Genomic DNA, 26,840 nt, shown 5'->3' with positions numbered 1-26,840 from the left:
TTTTATTTTCTCAGTTTTGACATTGAAAAGTTAAAAAATTGCTGTATAAAAATGAGAAAACGTAATTGCATACTCTCATAGATCAATTATTGATCATGAAGTAGCCACTTCTATTTCTTAAAACAATAACATTTATTAATAATTAATTATAATTATAATAAAATAATGATAAAATCATCATTGCGAGAGAAAACTTGGTAGAAAAATGTTTTATTATTATATATAAAAATGGACGAAATTAAAAGCTTCCAAGTTCATTCTCTCCATTAATCTCGTACAGGTATACAGGTTTTTCTTTTTAACCTTATCATCTAGTTATTAATTGAGATTACAATAGTATAAAGAATTGTAAAAATGTATATATTTCATATTTATATAATATTTATATATAATGACGCCAGCTCGCCGGAGAAGCGAATTATCATTTTATCGGTCCTCCGTGCGAGCTGCAATTTGAGCGTTAAGTTGCGCGTTCTCTTTTTTTATTCCATTCACTTCAGGTTTTATTTCTCATTATTACTTCACTTACTTGAAATTTTTATCAATTTTTTAGCAATTAAAATCATATGAAAAAAAAAATACCTTTTCATATATAATGTCATTCCTATTCATACACATAAAAAAAGCGAGAAAGCCAACTATTGACTTTGGAGCCATAACTTGTGTGTCCTAATTGCCTAATTCTGTACTTTAAAAGTCTTTTAAGTGACAAAATGAAAAAAGACTTTCAAGGTTCATGTAGACAAGAGAATTAACAAAAAAATTCCCTGAATGTAACACAACTCATAGCTCCATTTTTACTAAAAAAATTTATTAAACTCCAATCACCTTTTTTAAATCTTCATTACTTCATCAAATTAATTTCACATTTTTTTGTTTATTTGGAATCTCATATTATTTTTACTGCTCCTCGTACACACGATTGAACATTCACTCACTCTCTCATTCTCTCTCTTTCTGTATACACTATATCATCCGCGTTTATACGTAATATCGAATGATATGATGCTGTTATTAATATTATTATCATTATTATTATAATTATTGACGTTTCTAATAATTTTACACACTTGTTATCAAAAAATGCTGTATGATGTGAGTTTATAACTAATTGTTTATATTAAAATGGGCTTGTAGTGCTTTTGGTACGGGCACTAACGAAGGCACAATTAAATACAATTGTAAATATTCTAATTTTTATATAGTAATCGCCTTCGTTCTAATTAATTAATCAGTAATTAATGATTTAATTTTTAATATTTGCCAGTATTTACTTTTTATTTGGCACTAAACGAATGCACATCAATTAAATTCTCGATATATGATTCGATTATTTTGATAAAAAAATTTTTTTCAAAATCCTTTCCCGTTCTATTGTATTACTGATATTGTAATATGTAAATTATTAGTTAATATACCTTAATATGATGTAAGTATTTATGTTTTGGCCACTTAAGTTATTAAAATCATCATGCACAAAGTGTCTGTGTTACACGACGGGCATTCTAAGTATGTAAGTATTGGAGAATAATTTTTTAATTCACTTTTATACATCACTACCCATTCGTTCATATTATTGTAATGTCACACAATATTCTCTCTTACTCTCTTCTGTTGAATGTTATTCCATCAGTTTTAGTTTATTTTCGTCAATAATTAGTTTATTTAATTTAGAATAAACGGCTCATCTCCTCCTTCTTTTGGCAGTAGAAGCTGCAATCATTCGCCGGATCATTGGCTCTGGAGTACAAACTCGTGGATCACATTTCATGTTACCATCTCCTCCACAACTAAAAAAGTATCATTTTTCAAGTTTATTCGTTGATTAATCATCCGTTAATTAGTGATTTAATTAATAAGATAGTTTCAGTTAAATTGTATGAATAAAAAAGGAGAAAACTTACGTGCAATTAAGGCAAGGTCCAGATGCTGATTTAATTATTTCTCCAACTCGGTATGCTTGACCTTTAATCTGACATCCACTTCGTCTTGCCGCACCTTTGTAAGCATGCGAGAGGAAGTGAGGTGGTAGGGTTGTGGTTGTGGTTGTAGTCGTCGTCGTGATATTAAGTGACGTTGCCATTGACACTGGACACTCGTATCTTGGACAACAGAAACCACTGATTGGTTCTTCATGGCAGCCTGGTATTGGTGGTGGACAGCTTTGTTGTAAACAAATAATATCGCTTCTAAAGCAGAAGCAGAAATCACAAGGATCATCTCGTGGAATTTGTTGTGCGCTCACATAAACTTTGCCTCCATAACGGCAAGTTCCAGGACCATAAATCGCTTGGTCATCTTCATCGTAATCTTCATCTGGAGTGAGATAACTGCCGGCGTTTACAGGGAAGTGAGGGTTGTCTTGACCTGTCACCGTTTGCTCTTCATCTTCCGGAGCTAATGTTGTGCTTGATGAAGGATATTCCGGCTCAGATACATGCTCTTGTCCAATGTCATGTTCAACTGGACTTATGGACTGTTGGCTATCGTCTTCATGTGGTTCTTTAAATGGAATTTCTGGTACTTGATGCTGTTGAACATCTTCTTCAGGTTCTTCGGGTGATGATGGAAGACTAATCATCATTTGATCAATTGGTTCTTCAGGTTTAACTGCATGTTCATCTGCTTCTTTCTCCATTTCTTCTACTGGTTTTTTTAATGTTACAGCTTCTTCTGGAAGAGTAGATTCACTTGAAGCTTCCGAAGCTTTACTTGTTGTTTCAAGAGTTTCAGTTGATATTTCTGGAGTTTCACTGGGAGCTTCAGAAGATTGGACTGACGGTTGAGTGCTAATCTCTTCATGAATTTCTTCAGTAGAAGTTACAGTTCTGATTGGCTCAATTGATTCTGTAGAAGAAACATATTCTGGTGTCTCAGCTGCTTTTTCTGGGTGTTTTTCAGTACTTTCTTCACCTTTTTCTTGCTCAGTACTAATTGCATGAGTGGTGTAATTATCTTCGTCAACACTCGCAGCCGTTGGAGCGATTGTAGAAGACGCAATTGACGATAATTCTTGAATACTTGTTGTAGATTCTTTTTCCTTATTTTCTTCTTCAATTACCGGTGTAACTACCTCTTCAGATGTTGCGGCTGATAAACCAGTAGTAGACTCTGGATGCTCTTTCATTAATTCTGGAGCTTCGGTTACTTTAACTTCCGGTTCTGCTTCTCCCTCAGTCTCGGCTGAGATCGTGGTTAATTTTTCTTCTTCAGGTTTCATTTCCGATGATATTTCTGTTGATTTTTCTGCAACTACAGTAGTTGTTTCTATACTGTAATTGCCAGTAACTTCGCTTGGTGTTTGATCACTACTCGAGCTTGCCGTCTCGAATTCTGTTGATGGTTCCGCTTCAGTTGTATGCATTTCAGGTGTAATTTGCTCATCTTCATGTTTTTCTTCCTCACTAAGTGTATGTAATTTTTCTGTAGTTTCTTCAAGAGTGACCTTAGTTGTTAACGGACTTTCTGATTCTTCGACACTAGTCATACCAATTTCGACTCCTTCTGATGTTTCACTGATAGAAGTTTCAGTTGATTCAATTGGTAGTTCGGTTTTTTCTTCAGTAGTTACATGTTCTTCTGTTACTTCTTCAAGACTAGGAGTACTTGTTTCACTTGGTTTTTGAGAGATATCAGCCTCTGTAATCTTTTCGGTTTGATCTTCACTCGAAATTGTTGTTTGAAGAGGTTCTTCATCACTTGTTTTCTGCTCGTAAGTCACCGGTAATTCACTGGTACTTGTAGATTCGATGATTGAAGGAGTTGTCTGTTCTTCAGATACTTTTTCTTCTGTGACTTCTGTAACTGGACTTTCAGATAGAACAGTAGTGCTTTCGGGAGTGAATTCTTCTTTTAGTGTAACTGGTAAATCTGATGATGTGGGTAGTTCAGTTGAAATTTCAGAAGGACTAACTTTGCTTATTTCACTAGTAGATTCTGATGATTCTTCCGTGACTACAGTTGAAGGTATTAATTTTTCAGTCTGCTCTTCTTCACTAGGTGAACTAATACCACTTTCAGTGGTTAACTCTTGTGAAGTTACGCTAACTTCTTCTTTCATTGTAGTAAATTCTTCATCAGTGGTTACTGGAATACCAGTCGTTGATGTTTCAGCAACTTTCACTTTATTTTCATCTTCAACTACCGCAGTTGTTACTTCAACTGGTTCTTCAGGCTTCAAGGTTGCTTCTTCAGGTTGTTTTTCTCCTTCTTTCTCCGCTTCCGTAATTGAAGCTGACTCAGTAATTGCTGGTGTAATTTCAGTTGGTAATACTTTCTCTTCATCAGTCGGAGCAATTGGCTGTGAACTAACCATTTCTTCCTCCTCTTTGGGCATTTCCTCTGCAGTTGTAGGAGATGTTTGAGCTCCCGTTGATGAAAGAAGGTCATTCTCAGTTTGTTCAGACATGTCTGGAATTTCTGTTGATGTTGAGGATACAGCAGACTCTGTAGCTGATTCCTCTGATAATTTTGTTGTTATTTCTACTGGAATGGGACTCGGTTCAGTTGGTTGTTCTGAAGGTTCTTCAACTTTTTCTGTAGATTGTTCAGTTTCACTAATGACAGAACTAGATTCAATAGAGCTTAATTCAATTGACTGTTCAGTTGGCTGTACATCAACTCTTTCGGTTAATTGAGGCTCTTCAGTTTGTTCAACTTTACCTTCTGTAAAGCTTGGTTCCGTTGATTGTTCTGTAACTGTTTCTTCAATTTTCTCACTTGTTGGTTCTTCGGCCTTTTCAGTTGTTTGTTCTTCGACTGTTTCTACAGACTTTTCTGTATCACTTACAACAGAACTTGACTCTATAGGCTTTTCTGTATCACTTAAAACAGAACTTGACTCTATAGGCTTTTCTGTATCACTTAAAACAGAACTTGACTCTATAGGCTTTTCTGTATCACTTAAAACAGAACTTGACTCTATAGGCTTTTCTGTATCACTTACAACAGAACTTGACTCTATAGGCTTTTCTGTATCACTTAAAACAGAACTTGACTCTATAGGCTTTTCTGTATCACTTACAACAGAACTTGACTCTATAGGCTTTTCTGTATCACTTAAAACAGAACTTGACTCTATTGGTTGTTCTGTTGATTGTTCTCCAAGTTTTTCAGTTGGCTGAGTTTCATCAAGTTTCTCTGTTGCTTGTTCAGCTTCCGTTACAACAGAACTTTGTTCAATTGATTGTTTGGTAGTTTGCTCTTCAACCTTCTCTGTAGACTGCTCAGTTTCACTAACTATAGAACTGGATTCAACTGGTCCTTCTGTAGCTTGTTCTTTCGGTGTTATTGTTGATTCTTTATCACTTGTGGTTTCTTCTGGTTCATTAATTCGATTATCAACAGCCTCGGGAGTTGAATGTTCAACAGGTTCTTCAGCTTCAGTAGGGGTTTCTTCTTTCTTTTCCGCTGGTAGCGAAGTTAACGTAGACATTTCACTTATAGATTCAGTACTACTTTCTTTCACCACTACACTTGGAGCTAATGTTGTTTGTGGACCAACTTCACTTACACCCTCTTCTGCTTCTTTTTCTGTTGGTATAATTGGACTCTCGGAGGGCATTTCAGAAACATCTGGCTCTTTTTTAGGTTCACCAGTCGTATCAACAACAACAGATTCAGATTCTTCAGTAGTAGAAGTCATTAATGTAGATGGTTCTTCACTAACAATAACTGGAGTTTCAGTGGGAGTCGTTTTCACTTCATCAGGTTTTTGAGTTTCTGCCGGAAGTGCTTCAGTTGCAGAAGGTGCTTCAGTTTTTGCTTCTTGTTCTTGACTTGGTTCATAACCAGTTGTATGATGCTCAGCCATTTGATTGTCACTTTCAAGAGTTACACCTTCCGTGGGCGTAGTGTCAGTACAACTATAGATCGGACAACATGAATCACTTACACTGGGAATTGGCATACAATCTGTGAAACTGGGAGGTGGAGCACAATCAACAAGCTCACATTGAACAATGCTACTAACACATCGACAACTTAATTGACAAGGATTCGAAGGCGGTATTGCCGAGTTATTCATAAATGTCTGACCGTCAACAAGACAGCTTCCTTCTCCTGGAATGCCTGGAGGATAATATTCTTCAGGTGTCGTTTCTTCCAATACTTTTTCAGTAGATACAGTCATTTCAGCTGGACCTTCTGTTGACGGAGCAATATCTGGTTTTTCAGGTGTCACAGATGGTTCCAATTTTTCCGTAGTTTCTTCTGGTATTCCAGTTTCAACTGCATGAGTCATCAATTCATGCATCTCTGTTTGAGGAAGTTCTGTAGTAGATGTTTTCACTTCTGGAGTGGTTTCTGCTTCTTTTTCCTCTGTAGTTATCGATTCTTCAGTTGGTTTTTCTTCTTCCTCTTTTTTACCCGGTTCTGTTGATTGTTCTGTCATATCTGTTGACTCAAATTTATCTTCTTTGACAGTTTCAGTAGATATTGTTGCTTCTGAGCTTTCCGTAGCTTGTTCAAGAGTAACAGGCAATTCAGTGGAGGTGTCCTCAGGTTTAATTTCCGCTTCTTTGGTTGGTTCTTCACTGGCTTCGATAAATTCAGTCGTTAATTTTTCTGTTGTTACTTCCGGAACTTTTTTCTCTTCTGAAGGTGTAGTTATTATTGATTCTTCGATAGATTCTGTTGGTGTTTCTTCGGAAGCAGAAGTTTCCTTTTCAGGCTCAAGTGTTGAAGATTCAAGTGTAGTTTCAGGAATTTTGCTTGATTCTTCAGCGGGTTGTGTTTCAGTAACTTCACTTATTGCTTGTGTTGGTTCATGTTCAGTTACCATTTCTGTAATTTTTTCTGAAACAGTAGATTCAGTTGATACTGAAATATCTGTCGGCGTTTCAGTATCGGTCGGTTGTTGAGTCTTCTCTTCTTCAGATTCAATACCGGGCGTGACTTTTTCAGGTTGCTCAGTTGTTTGCTCTTCTTCAACATTTACTCCAGATTCTGTTGTACTTAATAATAGAGTAGTTTCTTTTTCTTCTTCTTTCTCCATCATAATAGTAGTGGGCGTAACTTTCTCTTGTGTAACTGTTATTTCCTTTTCTTCCTCTTGTTGAGGAGTAGTTGGCGAAGGCGTTTTTTCTAATTCTTCTTCACTAATAGTTTGCTCACTGGACGCTTCTGTAGTTTGCTCGCCTACTTTTACTGTGGGAGTTTCCGTTTCAGCAATTTTATCCACAGTTGGTTCTTCTGTAGGTGTTTGGCTTAATTCACTTTCAGTCATAGATTCAGTTGATTGTTCTGGGGAGGATGATTCTATCGCTTCAGTTACTTTCTCAGAACTTTCCTCAAGTTTAGCTTCGGTTGTTGATTTTTCTAAAATTTCCTTTTCTGTTGTAGTTTCTTCTAAGTTAGGTGATTGTGTTGATTGTAGTACATCACCTTCTTCTGGTTTTGGTTGATCAGTACCTTCTTCTTGGCTGACTGGTATTTCTGAAGAGACTTCAGTTACTTCTGGTAAACTTGTACTTATTTCTTCTTCTTTTTGTTTTTTTTCTTCTTCTTTTTTAGCTTCAGTAGTCTCTGGAGTGGATGTTGCAATCTCAGTTTGATTATCTTCAGTACTAATTAATGAAGTTTCAGTGGTTAATTCTGGGGAAAGACTTTCTGTAGATACTTCCTCAGGTAAAGCTTCTTTTTCTTCAACTGGTTTTTCAGTTTGTTTTACCTCCGTTCCACTCGTTGATTCTTCTTTACTTGTAACCAAACTTAAATCCTCCGTCACTGATTTTGCGGTCGTGAATTGTTCTATTGAACCACCTGCGGTAGTAGCCTCTTCAGTTTCTGCTGACACGTTTTCTTGTGAAGTAGTTTTTTCCTCTTCACTAGAAACCGGTGATGTAACTTCCTCTGAACTTTGTTCCCCACTGACTTCTAGACCTTTAGTTGGTAATTCTTCTTCCGGCATCTCCACAGAACTATCTGTAGGGATTGTTTCTGTTTTTTCTTCTGCTTCAATGGGTTGTTGACTTGTCGTAATCTTTTCTTCCTTTTGACTGATATCAGCTTCGGTAGTAGAAGTTACTGGCTGTTCTTCAGGGATTTCAATCTTTGGACTTTCTGGTTTTTCTGTTTCTTGAGTTTCTCCCTCTTTTTCTTCTGCCTCGATCACAGCTGGAACTTCAGAAGATGGTTGTTCGGTTGAAGGAATAACGACTTCTGGTTTTTCTGTCATTAAGTTGTCAATATGACCTTGCATATCAATGGATGGTTCCTTTGCAATACTTTCAGTTATTTGAATAGATTCTTCTGTTGTAGTTGCCATTTCTGATGGTTCTTCAGTTGAAAGTTTACTCTCTTCTTCCGCAGTAAAACCTTCAGTTGTCTGACTTTGAGCTTCTTCAGTTTCTTCAGATACTGTACTAGACAATTCAGATGTTTCATCTATAGCCGGAACAGATTCAATTATTGGACCTTCTTCTTCTTTTTCAGGTAAATCTTCCTTGATGGTTTCAGTTGTAGACATATGTTCTTCTACTTTGACCTCAGGTGTACTTGTTTTTTCTGACAATCCCGTTGTAGTGATTTCTTTCTCAGAAACAACCGCTTCCGTAGGTGTAATTTCAGTGACTTTTTCTTCTGTCATTGATGTTAATGTAGAAGCTTGACCAGGTTTCATCATTTCTTGTTCTTCAATTGGGATTCGATCTTCACTTCTAGCTGGTATACCAGTTAAGGGCTTTTCAGTGAACATTTTATCAGTTGAGCTTACATGACCAGTAGTCTCTACCATCATTGTCACTTCTTCATCAATGACTGTTGATGATTCAGGTAGTTGAGTTGATTTCTCCATTAGCATTTCCGTTGTAGCTTGTTCTCCAGAAATAGCCGACGTCGTTGAACCTTCTGTAACTGCGTGCTCTTGCGTGACTGTTGTAACATCCTTGGCTTCAACGTCATTAGTTTCTATTAATATCTCGTTTGGTGGCACTGTTTCAGTCTTAATCGTTCCAGTAGTGGTAGATGCTTCAGTAGACTCAAATGTTACGCTTTCTGGAACTTGAGGGATTTCTGGAATTACGTTATCTGCCCCTGGGAAAACTTCTTCGGGTTTTTGTTCTTTTTCCTCTCCAGGGAAAATCTCTTCAGGCTTTTGTTCCTTTTCTATTTCAGGGAAAATAATTTCAGGTTTTTGTCCTTTCTTTTCTCCAGGGAAAAGGTCTTCAGGTTTTTGACCTTTCTGTTCTTCATCCTCGAACACGGGCAATGTAGCTTGCGTTGCAATAATTTCGTTCTCGTCCGGTTGTTGTACAGTCTGTTGTTCGTCAGATGAATCACTATCGTTTTCTGTAACAATTGAATGATTTTTTGCTTTTTACACTTAAACAAATTGAATCAATTTAAACATCAATTGATGAGTTCATCTGATTGCTTACCGCATTTGTACGTGATTGGGCAGCATTCGCCTTCTGGTGGTGTAACAGCAGTACAATTTTTTCCATGAGTCTCCATCGGCGTTCCACAATCTTGAACAGCACAAGCAATATCTCCGTGGAAGCAGTAACAATGTTGGCAAGGTTGTGTTGAGTAAATGAGTTGACCGTCTTCATAGTATTTGCCTTTGTGATAACATTTTGGTGGTCCGAATAATCCTGGAGCCATTGTTGTTGTCATTATTAAGCCTGGAGTTGATTCGATCGTTGTACCAGTTGGTTCTTCATAATCTGAAAATCATAATGATTGAAATGATTATAAATCTAAAACTTATGCCATCTATTTTGAGATAATAATCATTTGAGACAGAATATATTATTAATTTATTTGTATTAATTACGGACTTAACGTCATGAGAAATTTGAAATCTACATACCACAGTTATATTTGACAGGACAGCAAATTCCAGGATGATATACGGGTTTGCATCCAGCGACCTTTAACGTACACTCTTGCATGACACATGTGGTTCTATTCCTAATACAATAGCAAAGCTCACAGGGATTATTAGGATCAATTGGCAGCTGAGCACCATCAGCATAGAATTTATTATTAACACTACAGCCATAATTATCGGGGAAGCCAAGTTGCGTCGAATCAGATTCAGAGGGTGATGTAGTTGTAGACGTGAGCAATTGAACAGGTACTTCAGGACAAGTAATGACCGGGCAGCATTGGTCGGGTCGCTTTTCTACCTTGCAATCTTGACCTATTGCCTTTGTAAATGGACACACTCTGAGGTAGCACATAAGCATTCGATTGTGACACGTACAGTTGAGACATGGTTCGTTTGTCAATATCCTACCACCTTCTTCGTAGTATTGAAAATTGTAATAACATCCTGTTCCCACTGAAAATCAATATTTTATTTATCACTTTTGCTTTCGTGATGATTTATATTGAAATTGATGATATGATATCATGATAATAACTATCAATTACTTTTTCAATCAATCAATCAATAAATCAATTAAACTTTATCTGTTCTTTTTTAAATGATTTATTTAATTTAAGCTAAATCGTTAAATAACGAATTAAACACTTTAATATATTGATTAAAGAATTAATCGAAATATTATCACATAAAATTTTTCAAACTGCAAAAGAATCTTGAAATTCAATGCAATTCAGCTCGTCTAATGTTGTTAACGAAATGCAAAGTCATCTTGAGAGTCAAAAAAAAAAAAAAATTCATGAAAAAAATAAGTGAAGTATTACCTCCTCCATACTCTGCAAGTTGAGTAGTTTCGTCATCATGTAGTGGAGCTGTGAAAAAAAAATGAAAAGATTTAATGAATGTTATTTAAATGAATGAGTTAGTTAAAGAACGTTTTAGTCTAAGAGCTAAAAATATCCATGTAAAAGCTTAGGAATATAATACGAGTAGAATTTCCCACGCGTGATTTGGTTTTAAATTCATACAAGTGACGTGGAAAAACATTTTCTTGGAATAAACCAACTGATCAGTCTGTGCATAATCGATAAATAGAGTTTGGATGCAAGTCTCGTGTACTCGGTCTCATACCAATTCCACGCTGAATTCCATTGCAACTCACAGCGCATACATCTAAACATTACATCTCCGTGCTTGTCGACATTTTAGCGTTTGAAAAAGTTTTTTTAAAATAAATGAAAAATCAACATTCCACAATAGACCCGAGACATCACTTTACACGCAATCTGTGATCATATTAATATGATAAAAGATCATAGTGAAAATAAGTTGAATAGATGAATGAGAGAGATTGGTGTCTTTCTCTTCAATATATTCCTTCCTTTTCCATAAGTTTTATCACGTAACAACTCATGCCTAATGACACGTACGTCTCGTCACATGTCTAATGAGCTATGTATACTCAATAACTAATTACTGAATTATCTTAATAATTCATATTTATCATCAGGTAGCTTATAGTTGTTAATTATAGTAAGCCATTTATTTATTTATCGGCACTTAGGAGTCGAGAGTTAGCACAATAACTTTATTGTTAGACAATTATTTATTTATTTAATGAGCCACTAAGCAATACAATAACTCGAGTTATAACTGCTAATTTTCACTAATATTATTGATAATAAATCCGTAATATTATTCTTTAGAAAATATCATAGGAAATAATTGAAAAAACAATGATGAAAACAGTGAAATAATATTATTTAAATTATAACTGTTGTTACTAAGTAATTATCTCTGTAAATAAAACATTACATATAGGAATAGAAGTATTTGTGACTATTTAAGTTGATTAGTATCACATTCTGATTAAAAATGAGTAAAAAAAGAAAGAGATCTTTTTTGATATATTACAGAAAAAATTAAAATTAGTGTGGCAAACAAATTGTTTTTTTTTTGTTTCCTAACTGTTAAGCTGATCATTAAAAGCTAAAAAATATAAATAATGTTTACAAATGACAATTCTAGCTAATTTCAAGATTCCGGTGTTGTTTTTTTGTCAGTAAGTGATTTAAATACTTGAAAGTAAAAAAATGGTAATGAGTATTAATAACCATTACAGCAATCAGAGAAAAAAGTGTAAAAAAGTGTATTGGTCTTACGGTATTTACAAGATACGCGTGACGATGCTTGATACTCTCAATAAATGGCAAAGAATCGACGAGTTCTATGTAACGGATCGGTCATTGACCTAAACACCAAAAAAAGTAAACGTCTCTTGAAACTTTCGAATACTTTAACCTTTTATTCTACACAAACTTTTCATTTTATTCCTTTTTATTATCATAGTGTTCCTATATTACTTGTATCACAAGGTTAAAATTCAATTTTACGCGTCAATTAATTTCACTCTGAGATATTTTAACGATTTAAACATTTTACTGTTATGTAAGAAACGTTCGAGGATCCAATGAAGGTAATTTGTGTCTTATAGAGATAAAAAGATGAGGAAGTCTTTAAAGGATTTTTTTCTTTTTCGTTCTTTAAGTGACATTAGACGAAAGATGCTGGGAATTTTCTTAAGTAATATATCACTAGGTCAGGTGCATATAAAGAAGATTAATATACCTAGTCAGGGTCAATGACATGCTTCAACTTCTTTTCAACATTCTACAGGGTGTAAAACACCCACAAGTTTCACCAGATATCATTGTTTAACTTCTGAATTTTAATACAATACCTTTTCAAGTATTCAACCGTGAACTTGCTACATTTATCTTGACCCTGGTATTCTATTTACACTCCCACTAGGTCAGACCAATGTAGAAGTTTAATCGAATATTAATTGGTCAATTTTTAAATCAGTCTCAAGGTTCTGAATACCGTCTTCATATCGATTGGAATAAGTATTCAATTATAAAGGAATTATGGTACCTATTCATGTAATAAATTCCATCTTTTAATTAAGTTACAGTTAAAATATCTCTTTATGAAGTTGAAATAAATATCAAGAAATTAGCATGAAAAATATAGGAATGATTATAAGCCATTTATGTGTTCCAACTCTTGACAGATCCATTAACAATCACGTGAATGAAGATTAATAATTTTATCGGATCAAGTTATTTTATGATTTTAAATAAATATATGGGTCTAAAAGAACTTTATTATACACTAAATAATCATTTTTAATTAAAGAAAATGATTTCATTGGAGAATCATTTTTCTTAAAAATAAATAATAATTAAAAAAAATAAAATTTAATAATTTCAATAAATCGTTTTAATATATTTTTGACATATTTATTATTATTATTATTATTATGTTGGTATGAAAATAACGAAATATTAAAGAGTATCATTTATACTTCTACTTGTGAAATGAAATAATTAATACAATTTTGAAAAAAGTTTTTGATTAAAATGCCAATTAACGAGTTGTCTTTCATTTTTCTCAAGAAGGATAAAAAGATGATTCAAGTAATATTTTTTTTAAAGCGAAAAATACATTTCAATTTTATTAAACATAATCATTAATGTAAATTATTCATTTAATTAATAGCAAAGTATTTTTGTCCTTGTTGTGATAGCTTTTCGATTGGAAGCTAATTTTTTATCACGATACTGAAGCCATAAATAACGAAATATTTTCGATTTATATCTGAAATCACTTAGCCAAGTGATTCATGATCCTTGGATACTTGATTTGAAGATTAAAAATTTATCAACGAGTTAAAGAAACTGCAGTCCCCCATCAGCGGGTCCTTAACCTTGGTGGAGAAAACCGGCTAGACTTAAACGGAAGTTCCAAGTTGCCAGTAGAACGATACTTGTGTGTATACGACTAAGAAGCAAAACGAGAAGGTCCGCGGGAGAAGCTGTTAGTGATAAACCATACAAGAAGGACATGTAGAGAAAATGAGAAGAAAGAGAAAAGGTCCATGAGAAAAGCCTCCCAATGGATAGGGCACTAGACGCACCCATTATGGGCATTGTAAGAAAGGATCAAACACTCGTTCACTCTTCTTAAAGATTCTTGGAAAAGATATTCGATGTTATTTATAATAATCAATAAGTAATCACTGGTAATTGACTCTTTAACTCACCGGAGTGCGTGGAATGGAGAATACAAAGCACCAGCAGCCACAAGATTACTCCGGGCCGGTGAAGCCCGGCACTCTTCATCATCTTCCGTATTCTGAAATAAAAGATAAGATTAATGAAGGCCTCAAGGTGTTTAATATGGCTAGGGATTAAGGAAATTATTCCATTTTATTCTTGAATCAATTCTGATGGAATGTAGAACTGAAATATTTCCTAAGTTGCTACGGCTATTAATTAACACATCAAAATAAAAAATTTTTAATATATTAGTATGATGATAGATTTTTTGTTCCATGTGAGAAAACTAATCCATTTTCTCGTTGGAATTTTTTTAAATTATATTCCTGATAAATTTGTCTGGAAAAAAGTTTTTGATAGACGTTCCTATTAATTATGAGATATTATTCATATTTATTATTAATTTATTTTGAATTAATATATTAATTAATTTATTTTACTTTCATGAAGTATATTTCATTAAGATTTTATTTTTTCTTTAAATAAGTGTACTTTGTTTAAATAAATAATTTGAAAAAAATTGGATTATGTGTAAAAATGTAAACAATGTTAGCAGAATGTCGGAACAAAATCGAATAATACCACTTTGAGAGATATTTTTCTCAACGAAAACCAGTAGATAACAATATACGGAAGATTGAAGTGAATTATTGTCATTGTTTAGTTCGAATGTAAGTGATTTATCTGGTCATGGATGAACTGTACCACTTCTAGTTAATTAAATTGGAAGCTAAATGAACTAGAGATTGGAACTTGGATACACGATACGTTAACCAAGTATTATTAGCTTCATTAATTAATTATTTATTTAAACTTGGATAATAAAACATTCCGTTAATTTATTTTTACAACAAAAATACTTTTTGCAAACATCAGTAATTAATGATAGTCAATTTTTTATTCACATAACAACATAAAATCAATTATCCGGAACTTCCAAGTAAATTAAAAAAGTTTCCAATTTTATTGAAAAAAATGTAATAAGTATTTTTTAATTAAAAATTCTTCAGTACTAATAAAAATATTTACATCCTATCTGTAGAAAAGTTAGTCATCAAATGAAAGGGTATTGCTTTTGTTTGATGAATTCGAGTAACTTTAATTAATTAATAAAAAGGAAACTTGAAGATTTAATTAATTATTAAAATCAAAACTTGAATATCAAATCTTTCAACAGAATGCTTTTATTTAATTAACTAACCATTTTATTGTTACTTATCATTTATTACATCAATTTGAAACAGTCAAAGTTCTTGAATCTTTGTTCATAATTTAATTTACTTCATCATAAAGTAATATTGTTTCTAATTAGTTTTGCTGTTGTGAATTATATCTCAAAATAACAATTGGACAGCTTTTTTTCTTTTCCAATTTCTTCTTTGTTTCTATTTTATAAATAATTCAAAATACATTGTGTTTATAATTTAAAGTGTATTAATTTAATATTAATTAATTTCATTTTTGTTAAAAATAAAGTTTACAATTCTTAAGAAACTTTAGTGTTTGATTGTAAAATTATTAAATTGTGAATAATAAGATATTTAATTAATAACACAAAAACAATTTATTACAATTTAATTTTAATTTATGATGATGATAGGTTTTTTTTTAAAATAGTTTTTTTTCAAAGTATGTTTATTGAAATAAACTATAATTACTTATTTACTGTTTATGACTTGAAAAGCACTTTGTGAGGACTCGTTTGACAGTCTCGGTCAAGGTAAAAGTATTTTCAACTAAAGATAATAATATTCCGCATTCCTCGATACTGCAGGTAAACGAATGCAGCCTTCAGGCAGTAACGGAACTGTCCACACTTCTATCTTATTCTTATTAAGTTTATATATCTCGTTCAATATATAAATGACTCTTTGGGGTTACTAAAATAAGAAAGTCAAAGACACTTTGTTGAGATAAAAAAAAATATTCCCATACCCTTTTCTCAAGGTATTATGCCCACCAACGGAAATAATAATGATAAAGACAAATATTTCCCAAGTGCAATGCACTCTCTTATTCTCGAGGAGACTCTAATTGATTTGTAAAATCTTCACAACCTATCACTTGCAGCATTTGCAGGTCCTTTAACTGCACCACGAAGAATCAGGAAAAACCTTACAGTTGTTGACAACTTGACTCTAATTGCAATTCGCGACAAAGTCTTTTTCAAAGAACAGGGAAAAATCGATGGTAGAGGAAAAGCTTTAGGCACTTGAGAGACCTCGACTGTTCTTTAGTTCTTGAATTTTTTTTTTCATTATAAGTACTGAAATGTGCCTTTTAAATCCACCTTTTTTTATACTATTCTCAAGCTAAAGAACACTTTGATTGAATAAAATGAAAAAAATCATTTTTAATTGAACTTGTTAAATGATTTTAAATAATAAAATTACAATAATTAGCTTGATTGATAATTTTCATTTTGGAGTAAAAATATTTGTAAGTAATAATTAATTAAAATAATAACTAAAGAAAATTGACTTTATCATTATCAATGTACTTAAATATTTATTCAGTTAGCTGTGACTAAATAACGTCTTCATAAACAGAAGATAAATGAATAATTATAAATTAGAATTACCCCATTTACCAACAATAAATAATGTTTATTAGCCATAAAGAATGGCTTTTTCTTTATTTCTCGATACAAAAGCCATATTTATTATATTCATTTAATTTTAATATGATGAAGAGCCTTGAAGTGTTTGGTCAAAAAAGAAAAGACTCAGTTGCAATGAGGATTTTATGTCCAATAAATAAGTAAATGACGTAATGTTAACGTACAACTCACTAGTATTCTCATAATCAACCAGTTTTTATCTCAAGTATTTATCTCTTATCTAAGCAGCCTATTTTCCCATCTAATTTACTGACTATTTTCCACCATTGTATCTCTTTTTTAATAATCAGTCAAGGTGTTCGAGTGAATCATTTCTCGTAGTCGTACATTTAAGAGATAAAAGAAGTATCGGATAAGTACTGATAATTATAAAAATATTTGATTATCGAATTCAATACGTATATAACACGGTCCATAACCCTCGCAACGGATATAATCCGTTATGTAAAGCAAGCAGGTGCGGCTCAATAATTATTATCCCAAGTTAACGGTAGTAGGAGCTATGTCTTTTATCCTCACATATGAAGGAATAACTTGCATATGTCCTAGGGCTACTAGTACCTATGTACCTTTTACCTTTACTCATTCTTTCACTATCTGAATTATGTCCTATCGTTCGTCGAACTTTTTCCTTTCTTCTTTTTATCTTAAACTTCTCAATCGAGAAAAAGAATTCCCTCGACTATCTTGTACCCTCTTTTTTAAACCAAGAATCACTTTAAACTTTTTATTTTTTTTCTGCTTTATGTGTGGTGTGTGGATGTGGAAGAGGAGCTTAAACCTGCTAATATTTACTGAGGAACTTTTTTATGGTGAAGAACATTCATGCTTCTCAGTATTTTTTGGTGAATTTTTTTTTTTTTTCAATGATTTTGAACAAGAATTAAATTTTTTAGTTTATGTAGGGATTTTAAATTATTTGTATCATGAATTACGTCTTATTTTTTCGGTTGAAGAGATCAGTTTATTTATGCATGAAGTTTTAAAGCAGTTTAAAATTTTTTTGATGGCTCATAAATATATTTTTTTATAAAAATAAATTCAATAGTATTCAAGTACATTGAATGATGATAAATAATAAGTGATCATTAAAAATTTAACCTTACGTTCGGTCAATCGATAAAAAATTATTTTCGTTTAAAATAAATTTTCTATTGAATTCGGTAGAAAAAAAAATTGTTTTTGATTATTAGAGAAATTACAAAATACAATCACGTAAAAATTTTCATTCCTATTGCCATCTTGAACAAAGTCTGAAATATAAAGGAAAAAATGTCTGATCAATTTAAACTTGAGTCGTTCAAACGGAAACACACAAAAATACTTGGAGTTTACTTTGGGTGAAGTCGTTTGTGAACAAACAGGGTAATTTCTTTTGAAATTTTTATCTCGAGTATATATTTTCGACACGTATAATAATAAAAATATCTCTCACTTTAAACACCTGAAACTCTAGACAATAAATTTAACAGTATAATGATGATAAGGTGAATGAACTTATACAAAGTCTGATGATTTTTTAATTACCACCTACACACTTGATATAATATATGAGTTAAAAAGTGATGAAGAGGTCAAAGAACGTCATTGAATTGCTAAGAATTGCTCAAGATTGTTGTTGGTGATGGGTAATTCTATAAGAAGAAGAAGGATGCCTGTGGCTGGGTAAATCCAGGAAGCATCTTCTTGATTTGACCTTACGTAGCTAGTGAGAATTCATCTACCACATTTGCTCTTTTTTATTTCCAAGGTGCTCCTTACAGTATTTCAGCCGGAAAGAAAACAGGTCCGTGAAGCCACGCAAATGCTGTCAGGACGAACGAACCGTGAATGATTGCAGGGAATCTCAAGAAAATGGTTTCTATTTCCAAATCATACTGACGTGAAGATTCCTTCTTTTTTTGTACTGGTATCAGTCCACGTGCCCTACAAGGTTGTTATTATCCTTTGAAGGCCGAATTAAATTTAACAATTTCTTTTTTCAAGTGAAATTCATTTTTAAACGATGGTATGTTTTATGATGAATATTTTAACCATAGTTGAAACCAGTGAGTGTAAAATTTAGATAAAAAGAATATTTAAATTCAGTCTGTGTAAAAAATTTATCAACCAATAATTTTGATATTATTTTTGTATTAAATTTGATGAATTTAAAAATTGTTTTATTTTACTATATTGATAATAGTTATTATTATTAAATGAAATACTTTCTATCAAAAAGTGATTTAATTATCAACTAACTTGAGTAATGGATGAGTAAACTCTATCTGAAATATATACATTGATGTATTCATTAATGTAATTGAAAATTTCAAGCAAATTTAATTTTAAATGAACTCAAGGTACCTATTGAACCTTTCAACATAATGACATTATCAAAATTTCTTACTTCATCATAATTATTGATAATAATAGCGCTCACCAAAATATAATTATAAAATTCTAAAGCATGAAAAGTTAAATCTTCAAAAGGAAAAATGGAAAATTCATGATAATCTAAATATAAATTTAATCTCTACAGCGATAAGTATATATACTCATCATACTCACAATGATGTATCATTATTTTCAAGTTATTCATGAGCTCAAAGCATATTGATTAATCGAACAACCCTCTAATGTAACTAATAAAAAGGTAAACTCGACAACTTGAGACACTGAATGATGGTTTTTTCTAATACCAGAGGAATGAAGTAAAAAACAAGAATGACCAAGGATTATGTACTGTAAATGACAGAGTTAAAGCGTGTCAAGTGTAACCAGACAACAAGATGAGGGAGGGTTAACCTCGCACCTTGGACGTGCTTGCTTTCACCCATGAATCCCTTGACTTGGTAGCGCGTAATCAGATGGTATCGACACTGGAGTCTGCGGCTAGAGAACACACTGGATGACTCCTCTGGGTGGCTTCTTCGTGTCCCCAGCATCCGGTTCGCCATCCACATTATTTCCACCGAGTTTTATCCTCCCTTCTCTTTCTCTCTTTTTGTCTGTTTCAGTATGTTTTTTCTCTTTGCAAAGCAACTGATCTTAAGCCGACGGTGTACTCTCCTGGTCTCAAGTGCTATTTATAGGGAACACGTACCTGAGGTTTCACCTGGGCCACGGGGACACTGCACTGTATGCTGTTGGCCCCGCTGTGTGGCTAGCGCACGACCGACATTCTTCTTCGGTCTACAGTAGCACTTGTTTTCTTCGACTTTTATCGCGATTACTGGTCACGCAAACTATTGCTTCCACTGATTCCACATCGTTCCACCGTCCTCATTATCGCACTCTTGAGCTTCTCTTCGAGTGTTTTCCCATTGTAATACACCACTCTAAATGGCTAAGTACTTTCGCACGCAGACAATTAAATAACAATTAGTACACAAGCTGAAAAAAATTTTTTCATTGCAGAAATTCTTTTTTTCAAGTATGATTATACTTTTGCTACTTTTAATATTTATTCCCTTTTACTTTTTAACGTTTTATTCTCATTTAAAATCCGTATGAAGATATTTATCTTTTTATCTTTCAATTTAAAGAAAAATATTTTATACACATTTTAATGGTAATAAATAATTTTTATAGATAAATTGCTTTCAATAATAAATAAATTTCTCAATTATACTTTTGAAATCATTAAAACTCAATAAATAACGTACTAAGATAAAGATTTAATGATATCAGTAGGCTTACAATTTTTTTGCAGAATTAATAATTAGCAAAAAACACTCATTTACATATATATGACATAAAATCAAGCGAAAAAACACCATGTTTTGCATAAATGATCAAACAAAAGAGATTTATTGAGATTAAATAACTCTTTCATTCAAGTCTAGGATTGAATCCAATCAAAGATTTGTAAATAACAGATTTATGATCCACTCACGAATATTTACGTCTAGTTGATTAAATTTTAATCGTTAAAGTTAATAAAAAAAAAAATCTATTAACAACTATTATTATCTTACAACATTGAATTCGAAAAAAAAACAACCAAATTCAAGCAAAAATATCAAAAATTATTTAAACAACCAACAGTTTTATTGAATATTAAATAATAATTGAATGAAACAATAAAAAGTACAAGTCAATCTAGTGAACTTATAATTTCATCCTACTTTTATTGTTGAAAACCGAATGAAAAATGTGAAATAAATGATGTTAATTTATCATTAATATTCCATTAAAAGTATTGGAGCGTAGTGAATGTTGCCAGAAATGAATAATAAAACGAGTTCAAAAATGAATGGATGATAAATAATAAAATGATATGATGAAGTCTGTGTCTGAATTTAGATCGATTCGAAACAGTAGAATTGAGGCAGACGTCGAAAGAGCAAAGGAGCTTCTTCTCATGAATTATTCCAAGGCGAATCTTTCTCTCTTTTATATTGGCGCAGTTTCTCACTCCCTGCTGCACTGTCATTTATTACAGATAACCTTATAGCCACACAAATCCGACCGGTTTTATTTTCTATTCTTGGTAGAAGTGTATATTTAAACTCTTTACACAGATTATGGACATCTTCACAATGATAATTGACGCATCAGCCACAATAAATAACTAAAATATCTCTATATATTCAATTGAAATGTTATTATGTATATACTTATATATATTTTTTAATGTATATGTATATGTTGTGAGTACCAACAGACGATGAATTTGTGAGTACATTGATCCTAAATTCACAAGAGTGGTGAGAACCATCAGACCACAAGGTATACTAAAAAATAAACAATCAAGTACCCTCTCATATTCTTTTCAATTCTCCTAATTGCCATAATAATCGAGTACTCTTGTGTGTGAGGTGAACTACGCGCGATTTCATGTTGTACACTATTATCAGATTGTGCCGTTATTCGGTGGGAAATGTATTTATCTTCTCATATCTTTTCACTTATTTTTGACATTGAATAATACTGAGCTTTTAATTAACAATTCTTTTGCATTTCAGTTGGTTTCTTTCTTTTATGTAAATCTAGTTTTTTCATTTACGAATTATTATGGAGGCGGGTAAAGATGATCAAGTGATTTTTTATCTTCTTTTTCGATAGATGTATTTAAAGTTCAATTAGTCGAATGAACGGTACTATTAATAGATGGATATATAACGGATGAAATTAATATTGAAATTCTATATGCCATGGATTTCAATAATTGATGGAATTTAATTCTGTATAATAGAATTAATTTTTATAAAGTCGACTAGCGGATTAAATATCAGAGAAAAAAAATTCTTTAACTACTAATCGATATGTAGTGGAAAAAGTTAAATATCAAAGAGATGATTTATTTATATATTTTTTTTTATTATATGATGATATAAAGACTGATATGTTGACTGACGTTTTAAAAATGTTTTTTAACTTTTTTCTCTATTTTAATTGCAATCAGATTGATTATGTCTATGATTATGTTTACAGAAATTAATATTTAATTAAGTAGCGAAGGTCTTTAGATTTAATAGTTGAACAAATAATATACTTTTTATCTTAAATAAAAGTATATTAGTCTGTTGTTTTATGTATTTACTTCAATTCTTACTTAAATCCTTTATGTTATATTAATAGAATTTTTTACCAAGTCTTTTGTTACAAACATCAACAATTAACCAATTATGTCTTCTGCAATGGCATTAATATAATAAATTGTTGCATAAATAAATGTGATTATTAAAATAATTGTCAAGAATCTTAAGAAGTAATAACGTTTTTTTTTTTATTTATTTCCTGAAAATTAAAATTTTTATCTTCTCATATTATCAAATTATTTTTATATGAATTTCAAGATGCTTTTATGTTCACTAAAATATCGAAGGAAATTATTCGATCATATTGGAAGATAAAAATATTTAATATTAAATCAATTTTTCATACTGCATAAATCGTCATGAGAATCACATGTTATCAATTGATTAACATAAAATAATTATCACCATAAAATGAATCCAAAATAGCATATTAATTTACTGGATTGAAAAATCAGAAGTATTAATAGCTGATAATCTAATTTTATCGAGAAAAAAAATTCCCATTTTAAAATTATTATTTTTTTTCTCTAGAATAATTTCTCATAATTAAATATTAGGGCTAAAAAAAAAAGATTTATAATTAATAATTGTCTTCTTATTGGAACAATGATTCAAGTACCAGTTCATTTATTACTCTGTCTCGCAATTACTTCATCTAAGTCATTTTTTATCATAAATAAATAATAGCGTAAGCTAAGGAACGTCAAATTAATAAGGTAATGATTAATTCCAATAATTCTGAGCGACTTAAAAATATACATCTTGTCTCATAAATCGATAATAATGCTTCATGTTGTATTAATATATTTTTTGATCATACTGATTGTTACAAATGTGACGAGCAATCGACTAATTACCAGTCGTGTAATATAATTAACCGTTTGGAAGGCACAACAAGCCGATCGTGGAACTTTACCGTTATAACATCCCATGGAGAACGATCGCCTTGAGATTAATCTTACGATAAAATAACTTTCTTTACTTTTCATTTTTTTTTATTAAATATTTTATTTATATTAAAAAAAATCATATGTAAATATTTGTTTTAAATATTTTATTTATTTTTTTTTTTTTTTTTCATTTGCGGATGTTTTTCACTTCTACTTATTGAAATGAAAGATATAAACTCGAGTTATAATATTCTACACAGCACACGGAAGAAATATCATTTGATGAATGGCTATTCTGTATAGGTAATTGTTCGTAGAGGTAAACGTCATTCTCTTTTACCTCCCGGTGACTCGTAAATACGCACTTACACGCAATGTCATTTATCGCTATGTATAAATTAACCCGAGGAGTTAGGTCCTGTAATAATGATCGAACAATCTCTATCAACTTGGACTTATAAAAGGCTCCTCTCCTTTTTTTATCAACAAAAAGCCACTTTATGAACTTTATTTCCCTATTATTCAAGATTAAAAATGAAAAATGACCAAGTATTTAATGGGTAATTAAAATTCAATTTTTATGCTGGCTATAATTCATTCTTTACTCCCAAAAAATCAAGAGAACATTTCTATTGATGTAATATATTTATAGATTATGAAAAATCTAGAACTTTGAAATCGATTTTTGGCAATTTAAACTCAATAAAATATTCAATCTTATCTCCAATAAATTATTTCAAGCATCGTTATAAATGCGATTGACTATGAATAGCTAAAATTATTAATAATTGAAAAGCAATTTGGCTTCATCTTTTTTTGGATGTAAAATAAAAAAAAATATTAAATAATGAAAAAAAATAAAAAAACTAGTAATTTTCATTAGATTGAATTGATCAAAATAATAAAAACATCAGCAAATATTTGTGCAAAACAAACAGCTTGTCTTGACATAACAATTCTCCAAACAACATTGTCCCACAAATCCAACAAACTCAATGCTACTTTTCCTAAAAAAAAAAATTTCCCCGTGCAATATTCAACCCATGTCAGCTTTCATAATTTATTTCCACTGATGTTTACATCATAAAAATCAGAATAATTCATTGTATCTCAAAGTTTCCATGCTAAGACAGCGAAAGAATGAGTCGAGTTGACAGGAGAAAGGTTGTTACACTCTTTGCAATGTCTATATATTCTAGATCTAGGCCAATTGTGGCGCAAGTTCAGTAAGTCAGGTACATGAATTGACCGTCAGCGTTTTTACTATGTTATTAACATATTTAACAATAGGATTGTTCATTATTATACATATATATATATTGTTTTTATTGACGTCTCATTCAAGATGTCTCGATCAATGGATTCATGTATGGATGTACAGAGAGAATCGGAACAAAGGACAATCTTATATGTTGACTTGACATACATAAGGATCATTTCCTAGCTATTCAATATTCCTTAAAAAACCAATTGGCATCGTAATCATGTAAATTAGCTGAGTTTATCGTTGCGAACTCGTTGCACGTATCATGCCAACGCGTTACCTGTTGCCGTTTTTTCCAGGACACGCGTATATCTATACATACGTACATATACGCCCGGTCAACGCCAGTCAATCGACGGGCACGGCTTGTGACCCGGTGATTCTGCATCGCGTGTACCTCCGATTACATTGGGTGACTGCAAATCGTCCACTAACCCACGTTCTCACGCACCTTTACGTAATATCTGATCAATTCAATTGGAAAAAAAAAAATATTTCTTTGACTATAAAACAAAATTGATTGACCATTGGAAAAGCTTTAAAAAAAATTATTTACACGTCAAATATGATGATGCTATTAATGATGATAAGTAATAACTGTTGATGATTTCATCAACCGAATTTCTTGAAAATAACATTTTTTTCCTCTTTTTTCTATATGTATTCTTTTAATGGAGATTAATGTACTGTTCAAATCATCAGTGATTTGCTTTAAAATTGAAACTAACGGAAGCCGACGATTTGATGAAAGAGAGTTTTACATGAGTTGTATAGAAATTTATCAACATCCTTCTAAACTTAATCATCATCGTCATTTTTCCGCAACGTAACTCACCTCAGGATTAATTCTTAAAACGTTTCTATGCGAAATTCTTCCGAAAAAAATTACTGTCTTTTGCTTGTTAGTTCAATGACCCTTTCCAGGCCTCTCTCTATCTTTTCAAGACATCTAAATACGTTTTCAGTGTATTTATTTGTATTCACAGTAGTACGAAGAGAATAACGCGTGTTTCAAGTTTTGTATAATGGTTTATTTATTTTTTATTCAATTATTGTTGGATGATAATAAGATGAGAAATGACAAATGTATAAAAAGCCGACAAATTATATTTATTTAATCGCATTTTTCTTAGCCAATCATTTCCGCCGGAATTAGATGCTACACCTAACGAGCTTCAATTATTATTACTTCTTAGTTTGATTATTTTTATTATCATCATTATTATTTTATTCTTCTTCTTCTTCTTATACTTTTCGTTATTTCCCCCCCTCCTCTCTCTCTCGATTCTTCATCATTTTTTTCTCTTTAATTTATTTTTTGTGCGAGCCAACACGATTCAGACGTCCGCCAATTCTCCACGGCTATTGCCTCTCAGGTCGATCGAAAAATCCTTTGCAATTTTTTTTTCCCTTCAACATCTTTCTCTCTCTCTAACTCTGTCTCTATTCTTCATTCTTTTCCCTTACATATACACGTAGTAAATGTATATACATCTTTAATCGTCTTTAATCGCGTGACTTGACGATTTTCAATGTCCGTTAATCCATTTCATTTTGACTTGGTCATGATCAAAGACATTTAGTGTCTCTACTTTGTAATAATCAACCTAATCTAATTATATTGGTTTATACCGACAAAAAAATGACAATTGAGAATAAAATAATTCACAAATTCCCCGAGTTGTCTAGAAATTTTTCGCCCTCCTTGGTATTCACAAGCATGAGTCCGAGAATCACCTACGGTATTCAACCGCTGTTTGTTAATTATACAAGGTGTTGGTATATACGACGTTGGACAAGACTTGCGAGTACCCGAGTTCTCTCTGGGAAGAAGAACATGCATACCTATACGAGCCAAGTTCGCGTCGCGTTGAATTATTTAGTCGACGTACAGTGTTCTTTTTTTTCTCAACATGTTCCTTCTGCGATATATACATATATTATACAAGTATTACAATCCTGCTCGCAAGTGGATAGCGATAAATAATCACTTATTGAGCTGCATTTTTTTTTATTTTCAATCACTTTCTTATCCTCACAGTGCACTTTTTTACTTTCATAAACACTTTTAGCATATCACAGAGAAATATTACATTTAATAAATCCCTAATGGAAATGATGCAATTATCAATAGATTATGATTGAGATAAAACTTACCCAAGTGCTCAGTAGGCTATGATGGAAATAAAAATGTGGAATTATCTCGTCTATTCGTCGCACTAAATCCTCAGGCTTCTTATATTATCACGATAATGAGAGACGTAGTGAAATGTTGAAATGATAGTGATAATATAAAAGGTGATACAAACAGTGTTAAAGTGATATGCCGGTGAGTGTCGTCGGTATGGAAGCCGACAATCGAGTGAGGATCCTTAGACGCGCGCGAGTCGAATAAACGCGAACCGGCGTGCGCGCGCGGGGGAGTCTGAACTTGAAGAAGGGCGGGAGGTAGTAAAAGGGGGTTTAATACAAGCTTGTGTAAAAGTTCAGCCTTATGCGTATCTCCTTCTTTCACGTTGACGAAGGGGTTCGAAAATGTCACTTGCACCCTCTCGATGGCGCGTGTGATTCTTTCACGTCGCCACACCAAA

At 32.1% G+C, this 26,840-nt stretch overlaps 1 protein-coding gene across 1 annotated transcript; it reads right to left on the bottom strand.

Annotated features, from left to right (window-relative positions):
• Window position 1: 1 nt before the first annotated feature.
• tnc (tenectin) lies at window positions 2-26,840 on the bottom strand. The gene is made up of 7 exons (XM_035086190.1): window positions 26,407-26,840; window positions 13,935-14,026; window positions 10,654-10,701; window positions 9,812-10,285; window positions 9,378-9,665; window positions 1,905-9,288; window positions 2-1,790 (listed from the first exon to the last, which is right to left on the bottom strand). Exons 2-7 carry the CDS (start codon window positions 14,014-14,016, stop codon window positions 1,685-1,687), a joined length of 8,382 nt encoding a protein of 2,793 aa, XP_034942081.1. The 5' UTR covers window positions 14,017-14,026; window positions 26,407-26,840; the 3' UTR covers window positions 2-1,684.

The sequence above is a fragment of the Chelonus insularis genome, unplaced genomic scaffold (assembly GCF_013357705.1).
Source record: "Chelonus insularis isolate UGA/USDA-ARS -01 unplaced genomic scaffold, ASM1335770v1 contig_3_pilon, whole genome shotgun sequence".
NCBI lineage: Eukaryota > Metazoa > Arthropoda > Insecta > Hymenoptera > Braconidae > Chelonus > Chelonus insularis.
This window is presented reverse-complemented; position numbering and strand designations above follow the sequence as displayed.

Coding starts and splice junctions, on each gene's coding strand:
- tnc (XM_035086190.1), bottom strand. CDS start 14,016: ATGATGAAGAGTGCCGGGCTTCACCGGCCCGGAGTAATCTTGTGGCTG. Junction 10,702..13,934: donor TCTCCATTCCACGCACTCCG/GTGAGTTAAAGA, acceptor TTTTTTTCACAG/CTCCACTACATGATGACGAA. Junction 9,289..9,377: donor CCCAATCACGTACAAATGCG/GTAAGCAATCAG, acceptor CAATTGTTACAG/AAAACGATAGTGATTCATCT.